This window comes from Perca flavescens, chromosome 5 (assembly GCF_004354835.1).
Source record: "Perca flavescens isolate YP-PL-M2 chromosome 5, PFLA_1.0, whole genome shotgun sequence".
NCBI lineage: Eukaryota > Metazoa > Chordata > Actinopteri > Perciformes > Percidae > Perca > Perca flavescens.
In genome coordinates, this window is record NC_041335.1 from 10,662,832 (window position 1) to 10,683,455 (window position 20,624).

The window sequence follows — 20,624 nt, forward strand, 5'->3', positions numbered from 1 at the left end:
TACAAAGTAGGCTACTTTGCATAAGCATATGTTCTAATATTTGTTGCTGCCGCTTGCAACAATGTTTCTCCAGAAGACAAGTGGCCCACAGGCAGCAGCAGCATGTAGTAGTGCAGTTTTATCGTGGGTGTTGCTGTGCCTGCAACATTCTCCAATATTCTTTCTACATGAAAACTAATTATTGCACTGAGCATTTTAGTGTTATGTTATGTGGTCATTTTTTAACTGTTTTGATTGCCTTTACTATGGCGTTCATGTGTTGCCAAATACTTTTAGCTGGAGCATAACAGTGAAATAAAATCGCTGCAGTTGCTTGGTATGTAAGAAAAGCATGCAAATAGGCCTACTGCCTGTCACTGCTTCCCAAATAAAGCAAGGGATCTCTTTATAGTAGCCTACATGTTATGCATAGGGTGTAACTATCTGATTTGTCTTTAGTAATAGATATAATGAATATGTTTGTAGTATAAAAAGTTAAAGCAAAATTCGTCAAAGGTCATACAGTTATTTTACATTTCATATCTAAATAACAAACTGAAAACCGTTTTCTACTATATTGCGCCTGTGTTTTCTTTGGCAACATCATCACAGAAAAAGGGACTCAAATGTAAACACCTTTTTTTTTATTTTTATACAGTTAACTTGGCGAAATATTTTGTTTACTTTGTTAGACAAAAATGCAAATGTGCATACTGAATTTAATAAATTTCTCTCTTTGGCATGCATAAAAATTGCTTTGACAACACAGATGTGTGGCACGTTACCACAACTACAATCATATTGACACTGACATACAGTTAAAGGTACAACATAATCACATCCACTGTAAACACAGTTCACATATGTCATTCCTACTGTATGATTGCAGACAGGGCAATATGGACTTTTAAAAACAGACATTACTTGTTCCCAAACTTAGATTTTAGGAATTCAAACCTGTGAGCATTAAAAGACATATGATGCTGCTAACCAGAGCTGTGCATCTTTGAAAATAGTCTTGATCTAAGACTGTAGCGAAAAACAGTGACGTATTCTGAGTTCTGTTTCTCATTATTCTCATTTATATCAGAGATCTGCTTCTTCGTTGCATGTAGTTGTCATACAGTGATGCTTTTATAGGCTAGGACTCGACTGGCACGGTGAAAAACCACAGATGGTCACACAGTTACAATACAGGTGTTATATTGCCACATGGGTTCCTGGTTGGAGCACCAATGTGACACAAAAGACATTCCACTCCACTATCTCTAATATAACACATACTGCATGAAAACGTACCGAAATGTTCAACAGTGCCGTGATCTTTTACATCCTGATTTTGTTGTACATCAATGAGGGATTTATTTTTTTACCACGTAGAAGACGAGACAAGACACCAGCAATCTATCGACACTGGAAGTTATTTAGTGAAAATTGAAGTGCAAAAAACACAAGTTGGACAATCATAGGCTAGGCTACAGCAAATTCCGCCTCAGTTGAACTTGAGACTCTTCAGGAAGAACACTTATTGATTGAAAGTGTGAGGTGACTCTTCACTCCGTAACATTCAAGGAGTTTTAATTCCAGTGTCATTCAGATCAGGATGGCTCAGAGATCTTCGCATGTCCTCTGGTGTACTTGGTCAAGTATAGAGAAGGACACAGCTTCACATTCAGGACCAATCATTTTATGATCTTAGCGAGACATCATTCGCACAAACTCTGTGAAGAGAGAGGAGGAGAATGACAACATGAAAGAGTTGCAAAGAACTCTACAGCATGCCTTAAAGGGACAGTTCAACCCAAAATCAAAGGCACACATTTCCTCTTACCTGTAGTGCTAAATCAATCTAGATGTGTGCTTTCTCTCCAATATAATGGAACTAGATGGTATTCGGCTTGTGGTGCTCAAAACGCCAAAACATTTTTAGAAACTCAACGGCAACGCCTCTTTCCAAAACATTAACGCCGTCCTCCTCCGCTGAGCTGTAGCGGTTGTCAGCCGAGGATTACAAGCCTCTCGTCCACGAGTACACTTCCTTCTGCGCGGTGATACAAGTGGCGGGTGTAATTTGGTAAACAGAAAATAGTTCCTATATGAAACTGCTCACAACCAGGTCTGTGGATTATCTTAAATGACCGGGTCATGATTGCTGGAAAGAGACATTGCTGTGGAGTTTTTCAAATGCATTTTTTTGGCGCTTTAAGCACGACAAGCCAAGTGCCATCTAGATTGATTAATAGCACTAAAGTTAAGAGGAAAAATATGCATTTTTGATTTTGGGGTGAACTGTCCCTTTAAGGATGCTGTAGAGTTCGGAGTGCTTTTATATGAGCAGTTTGTTAAGGGTGATTTACCTTCGAAGTCCACAAGCCCGTCCCCATTCAGGTCAACATCCCTTAGGATATCTTCTACTTCGTTTAAACCCACCTGGGGGAAAACATGGTTGGCAGCTGTTATTGGACAACCACACACAGTGGGTCTTTGTTTTTCTGTTCTCTTATCTGATCCATCTCTTACCTGTTGGCCCAACAACTTCCTCATTGCATCCCGGAGCTCAGATGTGCTTATGGCCCCGTCACCATTAGTGTCAAACTGATGACAGCAAGCAGAAAACAACATTAAAAATGACAAAGTAAATAGTAAAAAAATCTCACACAACGCTTGAATCCAGAGACGCTTACCTCTCTAAACGCGTCTTTTAACTCTTTTATTCCAATCATGTCTGCAGTTTCGGCTAGGAGTTTTGGGCCCATCAGCTCTACAAAGTCCTCAAAATCAACATGACCTCCCACTTGAGAAAAAGAGATTTTGGCACAGAGTTTCAAACCACAATACAGAAACAGGATACAACAATATGCATGACACATAAATACACAAGTTAAGTCCTTACAGTTCATGTTTATCTGTTGACTCAGTTCAATCAGCTCCATTTCAGTGGGCATGTATCCCATGGTTCTCATACAGTTCCCTAGGTCTTTACAGCTGATGAAACCGTCCTTGTTCTTGTCAAACTCTTTGAAAGCATCCCGCAACTCTGTTGAGCAACAAGAGAAATATTATTAGCAATTGAATTGTATGTTATTTTGCACATATAAACACTACATGTAATTCTGGCACCACATGTTCAAATTTGTCCTTTCATTTCATTTGACTTTTATGTTTGTTCTGTAAAGCACTTTGCCATTGAATCATTTTATAATAATTATACATTTTGTCTGACTGCTTAACACAGGGGTCTGAAACCAGGGCTCTCCACTGGCTTCCTATTGCTTTGACAAAAAATTATATAGAAATGAATAACGGTTATTTAATAACATTTTAAATTTTAAATGGCTCTTTTGATAGTAAAGGTTGTTGACCCCTACCTTAACATCAGTAAAGAGACATAGAACATGAAAGAAATAGAAACGTACCATCCATTTCCTCTGGCCGCAGCTCTCTGTCCTATTAAGAAATGACAATTAATCATTGGGACAAAACCAAAAGCAGTCATAATGATCACACATCATAACAAACACAACTCGTCTGTGTATGAGCTACATCCAAACATACAGTACCACTGACAGTGCTGTGACTCGACTGATGCCCAAACCTAGATCAGCCATCTTCTCCATAACAACCCTCAGCCTTCTTGTGAACCTCAACTTAAGGATGTCAAATGGTGAAAGATGTTAGACTGAAACTATCTCACATCTTGATGACAAATCCTCCAAGTATAAATAGGCGGATCCCTATGAAACATGACTGGGAACCATAACCCTTTGAGTTCCCAGAAGAATGTGATTTTTTTTTCTCCCAGTGCTTGCTTACAATGAACGCAACCTTTAAAGGGCAGAGAGACAGAGGCAGACATATCCCAGAGCCTTCAGGGGTTAACAGCAGGAGCAGTTAGAAGTCTAAACACAACACTGAGTGTTGACGTCAGGCCCAAAGAACTGTCTAACCGGAACCACTGACATAAAAAACACAGGAGGCACATGAGCCCAAGGATGCTTAACTTGCCGATCCAACTTTTGCAAGCAATTGAGGAAAGTTTGGTGCCTTGCTCAAGAGCACCATTGCAGTGCCCAGGAGGTGAACTGGCACCTCTCCAGCTATCAGTCCACACTCTGTACGGGGACTTGAACCAGTGACCTTCCGGTTCCCAACCCGACTCCCTATGGACGGAGCTACTGCCACCCCTAAAACACTCAGGCCGCTCAGTCTTTTCATGCAACAATCACCTGCCATCACTTGATTGTTTGATCAATAACCATGTAATAGTGTAGCCAAGGAGACATATGAGCTGTGCAGATTGTAACTGAGTAACAGGAAGTTGTTCTGAAAGGAAACCACGCTTATTCGCTTTCTTGCTGACAGATAAGAGCAGTGACACCACTCTGAGGTCTGCAAGGTAAACATGAAGCTTCAGCCAGCAGTTAGCTTAGCCTAGCACACAGAGTGGAAACAGGGTAAAACGGCCTATTTCTGTCAGAAGGTAACAAAATTCACCGATCAGCATCTCTAAAACACACATTTTGTTTCGTTAAAGGTTTGTGAATGTCTGTTACATTCAAGCCATTGCCATATGAGTTGATACAAAGCTAATTAAGCTATCAGCTCCACAAAGCTATTTCTCAGTATGGCTATGTTTACAAGATGGTGTTGTCCGAAAGTGATGAGTTATACGTCACCGCTGAGAAAGGACAATTGCAGCGTTCAGCTTTGGAGACAAAGAAGACAAGACAATTACCTCTACTGAAGAGTCCATCATGTTTTTTTTTTTATTCTCCGTGTTCTCCTTGATTTGACGGGTTAAACGCTACTAGCAACTGTGTGGAGGAGGGGTGGGCTGGGGGGCGATCACCGAAGGCATGCATCATGTGGATGCGCCGACAGTGTTGTTGTCATTACTTAGAGTCCATCATGGGGGTGACAGAAACTATGCACTATAACTTTAACAGCGCCTGGCCAAGAAAAACCACATCGTCGTTTTTACACTTTAGTTTTTGTATGGATTAGACAAACAAGATGTTAACGTGTTAGCTATAGACAGAGCTTGTTACCTTTGGACAGAGACAGGCTAGCAGTTGGCTGTTGCCCCTGTTTCTAGCCTTGGTGCTAAGCTAACCGGCTGCTGGCTCCAGCTACATATTTACCTGTTAGATGTAAGAGTGGTATCAATTATTGTGGAAGCCCATTTCGACCAATGTGATTAAAAAAAATATCCATTAGGTCATTATAATGAGAAACCTTCTCAAAATAATGGATTAATTATCTCATAATAATGACTTATTATCGCAAAATAAGAAACTTTATCAAAATAACGCCTTACTTATTACAATATCATGACTTAGTATCTCAAAATAATGAGTTTTAAGAAAGTTTCTCATTATTTTGGAAAAGCTTTTCATTATAATGTCTTCCAGGATCCTTCTTTTTCATCACAGGTCCAAGAGTTTATCTTATTATTTTTTCTTCTACAGACGGAAATGGGCTTCCATACAATCTTCTTATCTAACTATTGGCAAGAAAGCAAAAAGGCATTGCATGTATATACAAGCTCCTAAACTCGTCTGTTGTCATTTGTGAGCTTTCAGTCTAAGTCATTTTCCAAACCTGTGTGTTCCCTATGGACAGCTGGCAAGATACCAGTCAAAAGCAGCAGGAGTGGGAATAGTATAATATTATGATAGAAAAATAATTGAACAGCCTAGCAGTGATAATTGTTGTGGCAGCTTGTTTTGTAATGACAGAAATACTTTCCAGGTCAGATATAATGCTGATGTAAATACAGACAGATATGGAAGCAAATATGATGTTTGTGCAGACTTACGTACAGCCTGCCTGCACGTGGCCATGCCTTTACTCAGGAAGACACAGGTTTGCAACCGTATGTTGCTCACGAGAACGCAGTTTTGTGTCATGGAAACAATGGACTCCTGATAAGGCCCAAGATACCCTGCCTGGCCCATCTCCTCACAGGACAGCACCCCTCTGAATCTCCTCTCAGCATCCTGGAGCATCTTTCCAGAGGGGTGCAGAGACAGTGTTAGACAGCTTTGGAGCACAATGAAATGAAGATACAAGTTGAGAGAGGATGTGTGAGTCAATGTAGACTCTCTATATTTTTGAATCGAGGCAATAGAATAAATTTGGACAGAAGTGTACTTCTCCATAAAAGTATTATGTGTCCGCGTGCGTACGTATGAGAGAGAAACTTTTCAAATAGGAAAACATGACAAACACAAAATGCATCATTAAAGAAGCATGTTGCCAACTTTCCACTCATCATTCATAACAGTTTACTCGCCACGTTGTAGGGACTGGCACCTCACACCTATACACTGTCACAGGAACAGTAAACAGCAGAGAAAAGACGAGCGAAAGCACCGGGGAACAGGCTAATGTTATTATCGCCAAAGACTTTAGAACACATTTTCTTCTGTGGGACATATAGTCCTTTTTTTTTTTTAATTAGAAAATAGGTCCTATTGCACACCAAAGATCTGCAACAAACAAAGTCTGAAGCCATTAATCTAACATGTTTCACAAAATGCACTCGAGAGCCAACTACAAGCAGAGCAGTTTCACAGTAGTTTTCGAATCATAAAGTTATTTCCACCACAAACAGTGGGATATTAAAACTCCAAAATCTAGAATAATCATGACATGTGTAAAGATATCCTGAAAAACACACATAGATAAAGACCTTTCGAAATCTTTTAGGATTTTTGCGGCTTTTTGGGCAAAAAGAACAAATGCAACAGCACACAGCTATAAAAAAATATCTGAGGATACAACACTACTGTCCAGTTTCATTTCCCAATTTCCCTTTCAAATGCACCACAAAATCCACCAAACAATTGCGAAAGACACGGTGTAATAGTGCCCCACACTGAAAACAATCCTACCGTTCTCAGAGGCCAGTGTAAGCAGTTTCCCATACCAAAAGAAAAAAGAGGCACTAAAAAGGAGCATGAGGACCTTTTCTCCGTTAAGTTTGCAGTTTGGATTTTAAGAGGAGTGCAAACTCTGGTTACAGCAAGACCCATGAAGACGGGGGTGCTAACCTACAGCTGTTTGAAAAAAAAAAAAAAAAACAATGAACTGAATGGTACTGCACTATCTGGAGTAAGTGAATAGCAATAGTAAGAGGAGCCAATGATACAGTAAGAGAGATAGAGAGAGAGAGAGAGAGAGAGAGAGAGAGAGAAGAAAATGTGTGTGGGTGAGAAACTAAATGAGAGAGAGGGAAGTGGTCCAAGGAGGGAAACAGAATTATGCCTATTAAAGGAAAAGAAGGTGCTCCACTGTGAGATAGTTTACCCAACTGTCACAGTGACCAAACTGTTGTAGTTATCTGTGAACAACACCGACAATTCAACACGGATTCACAAACCCCCAAACAGGAGAAATGGGATAAGGGGTGTCAGCTGTCCTGCAGCAACATATAGTATTGCAAGCTTTGCTTAAGGGCCACAAATGCTGTTGTGAGATAGTTGGTATTTGTAGGCTGTGAAAATATGTACTGGGCAAGTTTACAAGAACACTCTGTAATGACCTATTTCCAGTCTCCTCACCTGCACTTCTCGCTCTCAGTGGTGGAAGAAATATTCTGATTCTTTACTTAAAGGGATAATTCACCAATTTAGCATTAATTTAATTAATAATAATTTATACTGTTTATTGATCCCCAGTGGGGAAATTACAATTTACACTCTGTTTTGTTAGAAGTCACTACACACAGGCCTGAAATACACACAGACATGCTCAGGACCTATTTATGCACAAATGGAGAGATGTCAGAGCGAGTGGGCTGCCAGTGCTGGACCAGCGCTCTGAGCGGTTGGGGGGGTACGGTGCCTTGCTCAAGAGCACCTGGCAGTGCCCAGGAGGTGAACTGGCATCAAGCTTTGTATCAGTAGAAACACGGTAGAATTTTCGAATGACCGTGCTTCCCTTCCTCATGTCCCCCTGAGACGAGAGATCTCTGTATAGTGGGTCTGGAAAAAAATCTTCCAATGTAAAATGACGATTTTTGCGTCATCTGAAGATTTTTTTGCCCAGAGGCAATGGACTACAGCCATTGACATATATAAAATTATAAATTATAAAAAGAAAATGACTACAGCCAGTAGTAGGAGCTACTTCTGCATGTTTTCAACCCGCCCATAGGGGGTTGGACTGTCGTCTTTACCGAAGATATCCAAAGCAAAACGAGCGTCGGCCATCTTGCAGCCTCGCTAACAGGCTCCGTCTTTTCAACAGAAAACTTTTACAGCAATTATGTGCATTCAAACTACCGCACATGCGTATCACCGGGATACATTGGTACAGATTGGAGAATATGCGGAACACTTTATTACAGACGGAACACTCGACACACTACGCGAGCTTCGCCTGTTACAAAGACCAGCACCTCAGCCTGCGGTGTCGCCCGACGCTGCTAGCCGGGGGAAAGGGACCTCGACAGCGGTGTGCAGGAGTGGAAAGCAGCTAGGTGGAAAGCTAACGCTAGCCGGCCACCTGTTCCATCAATCCTGCTTACAAGTGTCCGCTCATTAGACAACAAACTGGACTACATCCAACTTCAATGAAAGTCCCAACGCGAGTTCAGAGACCGCTGTGTTTTTGTTGTCGTGGAATCATTGCTGAACAACAGTGTAACGGACTATCCAGCTAGCAGGCCCGCTGCTCTGTCGCTGGATAAGACTCGTGGAGGTGGGCTGTGTTAACACGGACTGGTGCAGAAATGGGGGGATTTGTATCCAACTAACTGCTAACCGCTGGTGGAGGACCGTTCTACATTACACGCACATTTACGGCTGTGTTTATACTCAGTGTTTATAGCCCATCAAGCGCTAATGCTAGTATGCGTTATCTGAACATTACGGTGCCTATAATGTGTGTACACTAAATGTTTTATATGTTGTTTTTATATAATGTTGTTTTTATATATTTTAATTGTGTAACCACTTGAGCCATGGTGAAACCTTGTTTCATGTATATGGTTGAAATGATAATAAAACACACTTGAGTTGAGTTGACCGTCTCACTGTGTGTCTGTCTGTAAACGGTAGGAATGGCTTGGGAGTGGACTCTAAAGCAGCGAAGCAAGTGCATTCTGGGATTTGGTGTCTTTCATCCATATGAGCCAAAAACACATTTTCTGGCTTATCTCGGCCTAGAAGGCACCAATTTCTAAAAGATTTTCACATTTCTACTACATAAGTGACCCAATTTAAAGATATATTCGTCTTTCCAACGGTGAAATATCCCTTTAAGTAAAGGTACTAATACCAAACTGTAAAAATACTCATGTAAAGACAAGTAAAAGTCATGCATTGAAAATGTTACAGTATGTAAGTGTAATCAGGAAAATGTAAGGAACTTCACATTTTAGAAACTGGAAACGATCAAAACAGTTCTGTCGCTCAACTACAGTGAGTGATTAATCAGCTAATCATTGCAGCTGTACTTGTACTTTTGGGTAGTTTAATTTATAATAAAACATCGTATTTTTGTCTTTTGCGTGCAAAAATCTAGAGTAGCTAAGTAGCTATTAACTAAAGCTGTCAAATTAATGTAGTGGAGCAAAAAGTACAATATTTCTCTCTGAAATGTATAGCGGAGTAGAAGTAGAAAAGTGCCATGAAAAGAAGACTCAAGTAAAGTACGAGTACCTCGAATTTGTACTAAAGTACAGTACTTGAGTAAATGTAATTAGTTACATTCCACCACTGCGCACTCTCAAGCGGCAGACAAATTATCAGTTTGAGATTGTATTTGAATTCACATATTGCACTTTATATTTCTGCATGTGCCTTTTGTTTTTCATGCCTTACACCCCCACACATCATCCTCTGCCCTCACTCTGACCTACAGCAGCAACATGGCACCAAAGAGAAACATAAAGACTGTGACTGTGTGAAGAATACAGTTACTGTATAGTCCATCTGTTAGCATGAAATACGTGTGTGTGTGTGTGTGTGTGTGTGCAGAAAATCTGAATACAGAGAGCTGAGGTAATCTTTTTCTCTGCACAGAACATTAATGAGGATACAGGTTCCTTTCATGAAAGGTTTTAAACAATTCTCATCCCTGATCACCATCTGTACACATCTATTTCCTTTCTGGTTTGTCGAAACGCCTAAAAAAAGCTCTTGCATTGTGCATTGTACAGAATAAATGCCAAATATCGCGTGCATCTCTGACACCATGCCTTACATCTCTGTCCGTCATTGAACTCCTCTCCATCTAGCAGTCACATCAAAGATCTTTTTGAGGTCACGTTAATATTTTCACAGAGCTGCTCGCAGACTGAATCACAGGTTATTTGTAGAGTAGGCTTTCACATGCTGTAAGAACAAAGAAGATTTTTCTCCCGAAGCCACAATGGATGATCTCTGTGTTGCCATACTGAGTCTATTTTACGGTTGAGAGATTTCCTAATTTTAAATCACCTCCTGATTTTTGATCTGATTAAAATCCAAACACCCTATATGGCAAGAACTAAACTCTGACGTCTGAGGAAGAGACAAGGACAATGCCCTTCATTGACAACGTGCTATCAGAGGTTTAAGCGGCGAAGTGGAGCTTTGTGTGGATTTGCAATGTAAAACTCAAACTGGTGCTTTAACAGACTATAGCTCGGTGAGCCAAAATGATGCGAAATCACACCACTGATCCAAGCATATTAGACTGAGATGTTTTGTCTTGTGTGAATAGGTTTAAGGCTCAAAATAGATCCTCCATCACCAGCAGAAACATCAAAGTGATTTCCTTCAAACACAACACAATCACTCCAGTGTTCCCGATCGAATGACACAAGAACATGAATATATATCTTTTTCTTTTACCCAATACACATCAGCACATCAAAGATTTCCACCTCTCCCTATAGTGCAATTAATCTGCCACAGCACATCCACTTCAATAAAAAGGCCAGTGGGATTGAGAGGCTCTGTTGGAGGCATAGGCGTAAATCTCAGGGGGGTCAAGACCCCCCCATCTAAGAGTCTCCCCCCCCCCGCCCCAGAACTCTCATTAAAAACAATTCTGTGTATTGTAAATGACATAATGATGTGTACTTAAAATATCTGTGTAAGTAGTAAAACAATACAAACCCCCCAAAAAAGCTTTTTAAGTTTAGAAACATTTTGAGTCCCCCCTCCCTTGCCTCACAGTGGTTTGGTCCACTGCCTGCTGTACGTTTAAAGGAGCACGCCGACTTATTGGGAATTTAGCTTATTCACCGTAACCCCCAGAGTTAGACAAGTCGATACATACCCTTCTCATCTCCGTGTGTGCTGTAACGCTGCCTGACGGTTCCAGCATTAGCTTAGCCTAGCACAGATCCTGCAGGTAACTGGTTCCAACTAGCCTACTGCTAGTGACAAAAGTGACAAAATAACGCCAACATGTTCCTATTTACACGTTGTGATTTGTATAGTCACAACGTGTACAAAAAACAACGTAACATGAGACACAGCCATCTTCTAACAGTAAACAAACCGGGAACTATATTCTCAGACAGGCTTGCTGCGAGCATATCACTCCGCCCAAGTACTATATTCTTCCGCCTGAGAATATAGTTCCCGGTTTGTTTACAGTTAGAAGACGGCTGTGTCTCATGTTACATTGTTTTTTGTACACGCTGTGACTCTATAAATCACAACATGTAAATAGGAACATGTTGGCGTTATTTTGTCACTTATTCGGAGCAGTAGGATTACTGGAACCATCACCTGCATGTTCTGTGCTGGCCTGATGCCGCTGGAGCCGTCAGACAGCGTTACAGCACGCACGGAGATGAGAAGGGTATGTATGGACTAGTCTAACTCTGGGGGTTACGGTGAATAAGCTAAATTCCCAATAAGTTGGCGTGTTCCTTTAAGGCTCTTATATACTAGACGCAGCCCAGCTGGCGCGTGCAAATGTGACGTCATGGGATCGCCGTGACTATTTATACGCGACACTAGCTGCAGTCTTCTCCTGAACAGCGGTGGCGCTAATGAGCAAATGCTACCGACGTTGCTCTTTCTACGGACTAGAAGAAGAAGAAAAAGGCAGAACTGGCAGCAGCATTGCCGTCAATGTTTTGATTTGATTCGATGAGCTACTTCGTCGGATTAAGTCTTTCATTCACCATAAAAGAACTCATCTTAACCCAGTAAGTTTACAAGAGAGACTTGCAGTCACTCTGAGAGTCCTGGCATCCGGTTGTCGGCGAACTCGTTCCTCCTGTTTCCGCTTTGTACCTCTGCTCGCCTGCCATAAATCCGGGCGCGCCGGCAGGATATTACGTCATTTTGATGTCACGATGGCGCGCGCCACCTTAGATGCGGCTATACTGTACGCTTTACTCATCTGCACTCGACTCACATCGGGTAATGACAGGAATGTAGTAAGTAGGCTGTTCAAGGCTATTTTGTTCACATTAAACATCGGATTAAGTTTTTCTTTTCTCAACTAGAAATGATGCTGAGTAATTAATAAATTTGTTCGCTATGTTAGTGTAATATAATGTAACGTTACCTAGCTTGTTTAATAGGTTGTTGGATAGAAATGCACCCGCTACAACTAACGTTAACACGGCGATAAGCCTAACGTTATGTGAACTGATATTAGGGTTAATATTGAAGATCTATAGTTGTGTTTTGCTCAATATGATGTTAAGTGGCAGATCAGGGGGTTTGCTGCAATTAAATATCCTCTGTCCCAGACGAAACCTAATATTTATGTGGAGGACGCAAGATCATTTTATAATTACAATATGACCGCGTGGTGAACCTATGAACCTGACTCATATTTAGACATCTGACGTTAAAGATTTGTGATGCCAGAGAAAAGAAAAACAGACATAAGATCCTTTTTCAGTACACCAAAACGCCAAGTAAGTACAATAAGTCCTCATATCAAGACAATTTGGTAACATCTTTATAAGAATGGGTGCTTATGGAAATACTAACGTCACTATGTCACAGTCAAAGGAGACAGAAAGAACTGAGGGACAGGGAGACCAGGGACAGTCAGGTGGAGAGTCTCAGGTAAGTGTGTTGAGCTTAGTTCATATTTTTGGAGGTGTGTGGGTGTCAGGGTTAGCAGATGAGCTTTACTAGTGGCTCACTAATTTACATTATGATCAGCTAATTTAAAGGAACACGCCGACTTATTGGGAATTTAGCTTATTCACCATAACCCCCAGAGTTAGACAAGGCCATACATACCCTTCTCATCTCCGTGCGTGCTGTAACGCTGTCTGACGGCTCCAGCTGCATCAGGCCAGCGCAGAACATGCAGGTGAATGGTTCCAGTAATCCTACTGCTCCGAATAAGTGACAAAATAACGCCAACATGTTCCTATTTACATGTTGTGATTTATAGAGTCAGAGCGTGTACAAAAAACAACGTAACATGAGACACAGCCCTCTTTTAACTGTAAACAAACCGGGAACTATATTCTCAGGCGGAAGAATATAGTAATTGGGTATAATAACACTTTTGTCACAATTTGGAGCAGTAGGCTAGTTGGAACCAGTTACCTGCCGGATCTGTGCTAGGCTAAGCTAATGCTGGAGCCGTCAGACAGCGTTACAGCACGCACGGAGATGAGAAGGGTATGTATCGACTTGTCTAACTCTGGGGGTTACGGTGAATAAGCTAAATTCCCAATAAGTCGGCGTGTTCCTTTAACAAGTGTACAAAAGTATTGTATTTCTTTTATAATGGGACACTTTTTCAAAATAAGTCATTATGTTTTAAGGTATTTTTGTGGCTTGATTGTAAACAACTTAAAAATAAATACATGGTTTTAAAGAAGAATATTTTCGGTCGCCTTTTTCATTGAATCAAGAGAAACACTGAAAAGAAGGATAATCGTACAGTCTCCGTGCTACACTAATGTACACATATCCTCTACAAGTATAATTGTGGCTGTATTATTTGTGCTGTATTTACAAATGACAAAAGAAGTGCATGTGTGGAAGAAGCTTTTCCCTGTCCAGTCTGTCCAGTAATGACATGTGTTTGCAGACTACAGAGCAGAGCACATCAGCTATATTGATTGTAAATAGGACGTCATTGTAGCCTGAAGACACACTTAACCACTTCATATCCGTGTGCTCTTTGGTAGAAATACTAATAACATAGCGCTATTTTCTGCATGGCAAGCCTATGTAAATTGCATGCATTTTATTTTTAGTTGTAGCCAGCAGAGTGTCCTCCATTCAAATTGGTTAATTGGTAATTATACATTGGCAAGCTTTTTATTAGAATAGATAATCGATAATAGATAATCAATTAAAGGTCCCATATTATAAAAAGTGAGTTTTCCATGTTTTTTTTTTATTATAAAACAGGTTGAGGTGTTATATAATAACCGTGAAAGTATCAAAATGCTCAATCCACCGAGAAATGCACACAGCCCGTATTTAGAAACTGTGCCTTTAAACGAGCCATCAGGACTTCTGTATGGTTGTGATGTCACAACTATCCTGTATATAGGTAGAAAGTGCTGCTGCAGTGCCTCAACAGTCATTCCCCGGCTGCAATGACGGTGCAGAGGCTCTGAGAGCCTAGATGCAGAAGACTCGGAAATGCTGACCAATCAGAGCAGACCGTGTTTTTTCTGGGATGGGGTCTTAAAGAGACAGGAGCTTAAATGGAGCGTTTCAGACAGAGGGCGAATACAGACAGACCGAAAAACAATATGTTCTTTGAACAGTAAAGCATGTAAAAATGTTATAGTAGAAACCCCAAACACAAGTATTAACCTGAAAATGAGCATGATATGGGACCTTTAAGTTTTACATAAATAAGGATTTGAGTTTGGGGTGTCACTGTCACAGCTCGCAGGAGCACCCCTGCACTTCACACATTAAAACTCTATAGGCTATTTATCCTATTTTCTGGAAGTAATTTAATTCAGACAAAAAATGTAAAGCAACTGGTTGATTCATTAATTTCCCTATATTTTAGGGCCTTACCTGCCCAAACAGTGAATTGAGGATGGTGCGTAAATTGATTTCGGATGCAGAAGAAGCAGCACTGGACCTCCGGGAGCGGCGAGACGACCTGCTGGACAGCGGGACCGGGGAGCAGGAGGACGGGGTTGGACTGCTGACCTTACCGCCGCTGTTAGCCAAACGGAGCCCTTTATGGTCCCTCGGCTCACAGAGAGGAGCCCTGTCGTCGTTGCTGTCCGACAGAGAGGGCACCCTGGGGACCGGGCGGGTGTGCGTGTGACAGCGGCGGGGATGCTCCGGTTCAGGCGGTCCTGCTGCTGCTGCTGCTGCTGCTGCTGCTGCTGCCGGCGGACGGTCCTCCCGGTTGTGCTTCCTGCGGTGGTGGTGCCGGTGTGCGGGCTTGGTGGATGACCTGCAGCGCTCCCTCACACCTCGGCCCGCCTCGCCGTTTGGCTCCGGCGGGTCGGGAACTTGGCTGTGGGGGGCATGTGACTTACACTTGCCCCGAGTGGCTGCATCATTACTACCGCTGTCCGGGCTGCCGACGAGGGAGGGATGGCACAGGGGTCTCCGGGCACTGATGTCGCACTCGGCCGACCAGAAGGACTCCTCGGCTTTGCTGCTGCTGTGGAGTGCGGCGGGACGGTGGTGATGCTGATGCTGATGCTGGTGCTGGTGCTGATGCTGATGCTGATGCTGATGCTGATGCTGATGCTGATGCTGATGCTGACTTCTCCGGCTTGTGTCTGCTGGGCGTTCAGGGAGGTGTGTCGGTCTCCTCGCCGCAGAGGAGGATTTCAGTAAAGAGGTCGTGGATTCAGATTTTGGAAAAGAGGAGCTCATTGTTGCGGATCTGGTCTATTCTGTCTCGGTGGGTTGATCATCGACATCATACAACGTTTCCTCTCCATTGTTGTCCCATATTAGCACATAGCAGAGCCTGCCCGCGTGAAGTTATGCTACCTTGGAGCGCGCGCATGCAGACAGCTGAATAGAAGGGCACACACGTCGCTGCAAAGCGCGTCACCTTTTCATTGATGGGAATGCTGGTCTCCGGCATCGTGGCAATGACGTGGGTGCGGACGGTAGTAAGATATAGCCTTCCAGTGGTCGGCAAACTTTTCTATGACAAATAACCTTGGTGAACATTTTAGGCTACCTTTCCCAGGTAGATGACCATTTGCTTCAAAACAGTCATACAATAGGCCAATGTAAAATCAGCGACAAAATCATTCTGGGTGTAGACACAACATCCATAACATTAATATAATAATTAAATAGGCTACAGCCCCTGCAATAACAACCTTTGGGAAGACATTGCTGAATTTCTGTTCGGACAGTGGCAGCAAAGTGTTAACTCAGCTCTATTTATATTATATTTATTTTTGCTATGTCAGTTGTTTTGTGTTGTATATGATTGCACTTTTACCTTTTTCTGACGTTTTTGTCCTTTCCAGTGGACAATTATGTTATTGACACCATATTGTATCTATCCAGGGCCAGAGGAACCTGCTTTGGGGCCTGAGGGTGAAACTGAGCCATGGGTCCCCATTGAGACCCCCAACACAAACCAACCAGCAATTCTACACTGAGATGACTCCTGCACCAGGCTTGCTGTGAGTTAGTTTGTGATCATTTAATGAAATGCAAATTAATAAGCAAAATTTTAAAACAAATATGAATGTTGGTTTTGACACAGGGTCTTTCTCTATAGGTCAGAGCCTCAAAAGTGGCTAAAATGCAGGAGCCACCTAAGGGCCCTTTCCATTTCACGTTTTAATTGGGCTTTAGTGGTGCACACATTACCAGTCAATTCTGTAATTGATCAAATTACCACAAAGTGGCCTAAAGGTTGGAAAAGCGAGCTTGTGACCAGGAGGTCATCGGTTCAATCCCCAGACCCACAGGATAAATCTGGGTGGGGAAAGTGAAAGAGTCCCTTCCTCATTACCACCACTGAGGTGCCCTTGAGCAAGGCCCTTAACCGTAACCGCTCCCGTGGAGCTGCCCAGTGGCCAACAGATCAGACTGTGGTTATACTGGGCAGCTTCCAGGAATGAATGTGTAACTGTGTGAATGTGATCCTGCAAAAGAGAGCCTTCCTCTCAGTGAACCAGTGACAAAAAAAAAAGAACAAAAAAGTAATTGTCACATTGGATTATGTTCAAAAGTCCACTTTAGTCTTGTATGGCCAGGGACCTCTAGGAGTAATGGTGCGTTCTTTTCGTCCACCGAAGTCGATCTACGAGTCGTTTTTCGGAGTTACGAACCGGAAGTTGCAAAAAGAACGCCCCGAGGTCGTATATACGACTCGTCAAGTCGTCTGAACTCAGAGGACCCCGAGTTCGTTTCTAGTTTTTCGACACGGATGTGACGTCACACTTGAGCTACTAGTCGCGATTACAAGACAAAAAGAACGCACCATTAGGTCTGGCTATACACCACACATACATTGCAGGATTGAAAAAAAAAAAACATTCTGGGTCGCATTTCTCTAAACCAATCACAATCTTCTTGGGCGGTGCTAAGAATGAATAATGATAAGAATGATGATTTACCGTAGTTTGCTTTTACCAGTGTAATGCTGTGTGTACTTTGTCCACAGCAATCCCCACCAATCGGTCCTAAAACCTAGATAGTGAATGCCGTAAACATATTCTCTGTAAATCTTTATAATCACTCGCTGAAAGGACCAAGCATGCCTGCCTTGTTGCACGATCCAAATTTTCTTCAGAACTTGCCATTTTCAGCATGCTTTTTTCATTTTCAAGTCGTTGTCGTTTCCCGAAGCGAACGGAGTTGGAGAACGGCAACACACAGAGAGCGGATGGTGAGGGAAATCCGGCAGCGCAATTATCCAACTATACCCTTGTTGATCCAGACTAACTTTACTTAAACAGAAGATTCTAAGCTTCATCATTTATTGCGTGGGCTGTTGTATTTCATGACATTTTACAGGTGTTCACACGGTTTTGTCTACTGTATGTACATTATGTAGTTGTACTGGTTCTCTGCATTTGAATAAAATTAAAGTCAAATGAAACTATTCTTTACTTTGTCAGGGGCAATGAGGAACCCATCAGCTACACCTAGAGGTCCCTGGACTCCACCACAGCTTATCATTTCACTGCCTCTCATATTATTACATCTCTATGCCCATGCACGTACTTATTTAAATTCTATGAGTTAGTGATGTTAGTGCATATTGCTCAAATGATAATCTTTGAGCATACACATGCTACAATATTGCTAGTATTTCTACACTGAGCAGTATTGTAACAATAACTACTATAGCTTGCTTTAATAATTCAAGAGCTGTGACACTGAAGCAAAGCAATCCTGTGCCCATAAACATGCAGCTTATGAATACAAGCACTTTCTAAGGGCTTTCTAAATAAATGATCCGTGTTATTATTTGCATCCACCTCACATCAGCACGTGCCTCCATTCACCAAAGCTACAGGCCTCCAGATGTAGCAACACCTGTGCACCTTTAGAGAAACTCCAATGTGATCACAAGGGGTGAGGCTTTTCCCAGTGGAGGATATTGACTTCTTTTTTAGACTGTGGATGCAGATGTAAGGCCAAATATGAACCCCCGTAAATATTTTTCAAGGACCCAAAATGTATGAGTAATGTAGACACTGAATTGAACATGATGTTTATTATTGCCTCAGCATCTTTGTGCTTCTGGCTGGTAAACAGAGCAATGACAACATCATTGCAAGCCTATGCCTGCCTTTATAAAACTGCATCTGGCTGGAAAGAGGCAACGCAATCTATTTTGTCCCCTTGCTTTATATATCGCAGTCAGTTATCAATACCGGAGTGGCAGTTCTGCAGACGACTTTATTCTTCTCTGAACCATTCAGTTTGTTTTAATCAGTATTTGAGATTTAGTGTAAAAGCTGTGTGAGATGCAGTAGTTCAATTAGTTTAATTAATGGAATGGTTGATTCAGCACAAAGGACTCAAGAACATGAATACAGTGTGCAGTATACCGCTTGTTTCCCCATCTGTGATATCTGTGTAAAAGTGACACCTCTGACAACAGCTGGTTAAATAAGACACTCGACCATTTATTAAATGTACAGAAATACTGTTCAAAATCCACACAAGGATGTGTTTAAGGACAAATCCTTAATCCTAATGTAAACAAAATGGTTGCCCCATCATACAGTATACTTTAAAGCAAATGCTTTGGGAATGACAGTTTTCATCCTCTTCAGTGGATTAACAGCACTCTTGATTTTAAACCCAATTATGGACAGCTCAATGTGAGTTGGCGTTGTCCGATGTTGTAAACAGCTTGTACTGTAAATCATTTTTGTAAACATTAGAATTGAATAGGTGAGTAGCTTGAGTTGCGTTGGACCTGTAAAGCTGCTGAAGATGAATTTCCACTACCTTTTAGACTGTGCACATAATATCCATGAGGTGTTGTCGACCGGTTAAGGATGGTGGCTTTAATAATGGATCCCATGTGGTAAAATAAATACGTCACAGAACAACAGAGATAGTACTTCATAAACATTTTACAGAATCTACAAATTGAATCTATCAAAATGATTGGCTTTTTGAGAACGAAATGCAATCGCTTTTAGCTGCAAATCAAGACAACACAATAGTTATAGCTTTGAAGACAACCATCTCAAATCATCTCAGACCGTTCAGACCATTTTTTTTTTTTTTTTTTTTCTTCCACCTCAACCCTATTTACAGAAATACAAACCTGATATCAAATACAACCAAATTACAAGAGTTTAGTAAATTTACCAAAAACGCTTCATCTCCAGTGTTAAGCACAGGCTGATTCACACAATTTGACCTAAAATGTGCTTATCTAACCATGTCTCGTGAAAGCAGGATTGATTTTTTTCAAAGGGGAGCACAATAAACTACCACACCGGCAGGAGTCATGACATTAGCTGCGTCTGTAAACATTCATGTCATGTTTAACATTGGACCTCAGTTATCACATATCTATCAAAACACATATAGATATGTTAGATGACATGAAGAATGTCTGTAATTAATTAATATTTCTTTAGATAGTATCACACTGCTATAGCCCTTTCTGCAATTCATTTCATTTAGATATCTATTAATTTGACAGTTCCAATTGTGTATCCTGTCAGCAACTAAAATAACATTTACAGAATTTGCTTCTTTATCATTAAAGCTTTAGTGCGTAACTCTTTGATATTAATGAACGTCCGTTACATTCAAGCCATTGCCAAAATGAGTTGCTACAAGGCTAATTAATAGGGGTGCACGATTCAGAAAATGTCACGATTCGATTTGTAGGCTCACGATTCGATTCAAAATTGATTTTCGATTCAAAAATGATTCTCGATAAAAAAAACAACGATTCACAGTATGTAAATGTAGTTACTTTTCCCATGTGATTGCAGTAGCCATACAATTTAAAAAAATAAAATGAATCGATTTTGAATCGGTAGAGCTTGAATCTTGATTCAAATGTGAATCGATTACTATCACCTCCACACAACTCGGTCTGTATTTCTCAGTATGGCTATGTTCAGAAACAAGTGTCGTCTGGCGACTTTTGCGCGTGGAAAATCAAGTGAAGATAATGACCTCTTCTGAATATTTCCATCATGTTTTTTTAATCCTCCGTGTCCTCCTTGGCTACTAGCAACTGTGTGGAGGAGGTGGGCGGGGGTGAAACGC

The 20,624-nt window shown here is 41.4% G+C and overlaps 1 protein-coding gene across 3 annotated transcripts; it reads right to left on the minus strand.

Moving 5' to 3' along the window:
- Positions 1-601: 601 nt before the first annotated feature.
- cabp1a (calcium binding protein 1a) lies at positions 602-7,187 on the minus strand. 3 transcript variants are annotated; one of them, XM_028579260.1, is made up of 8 exons: positions 6,876-7,187; positions 5,802-5,987; positions 3,396-3,426; positions 2,873-3,016; positions 2,664-2,773; positions 2,500-2,574; positions 2,337-2,409; positions 602-1,700 (listed from the first exon to the last, which is right to left on the minus strand). In XM_028579260.1, exons 1-8 carry the CDS (start codon positions 7,014-7,016, stop codon positions 1,675-1,677), a joined length of 786 nt encoding a protein of 261 aa, XP_028435061.1. In that variant the 5' UTR covers positions 7,017-7,187; the 3' UTR covers positions 602-1,674. The 3 variants fall into 3 exon arrangements, with proteins under 3 accessions (XP_028435061.1, XP_028435062.1, XP_028435063.1); XM_028579261.1 differs by lacking the exon at positions 5,802-5,987; XM_028579262.1 differs by lacking the exons at positions 5,802-5,987; positions 6,876-7,187 and adding an exon at positions 3,540-5,788.
- Positions 7,188-20,624: the final 13,437 nt, after the last annotated feature.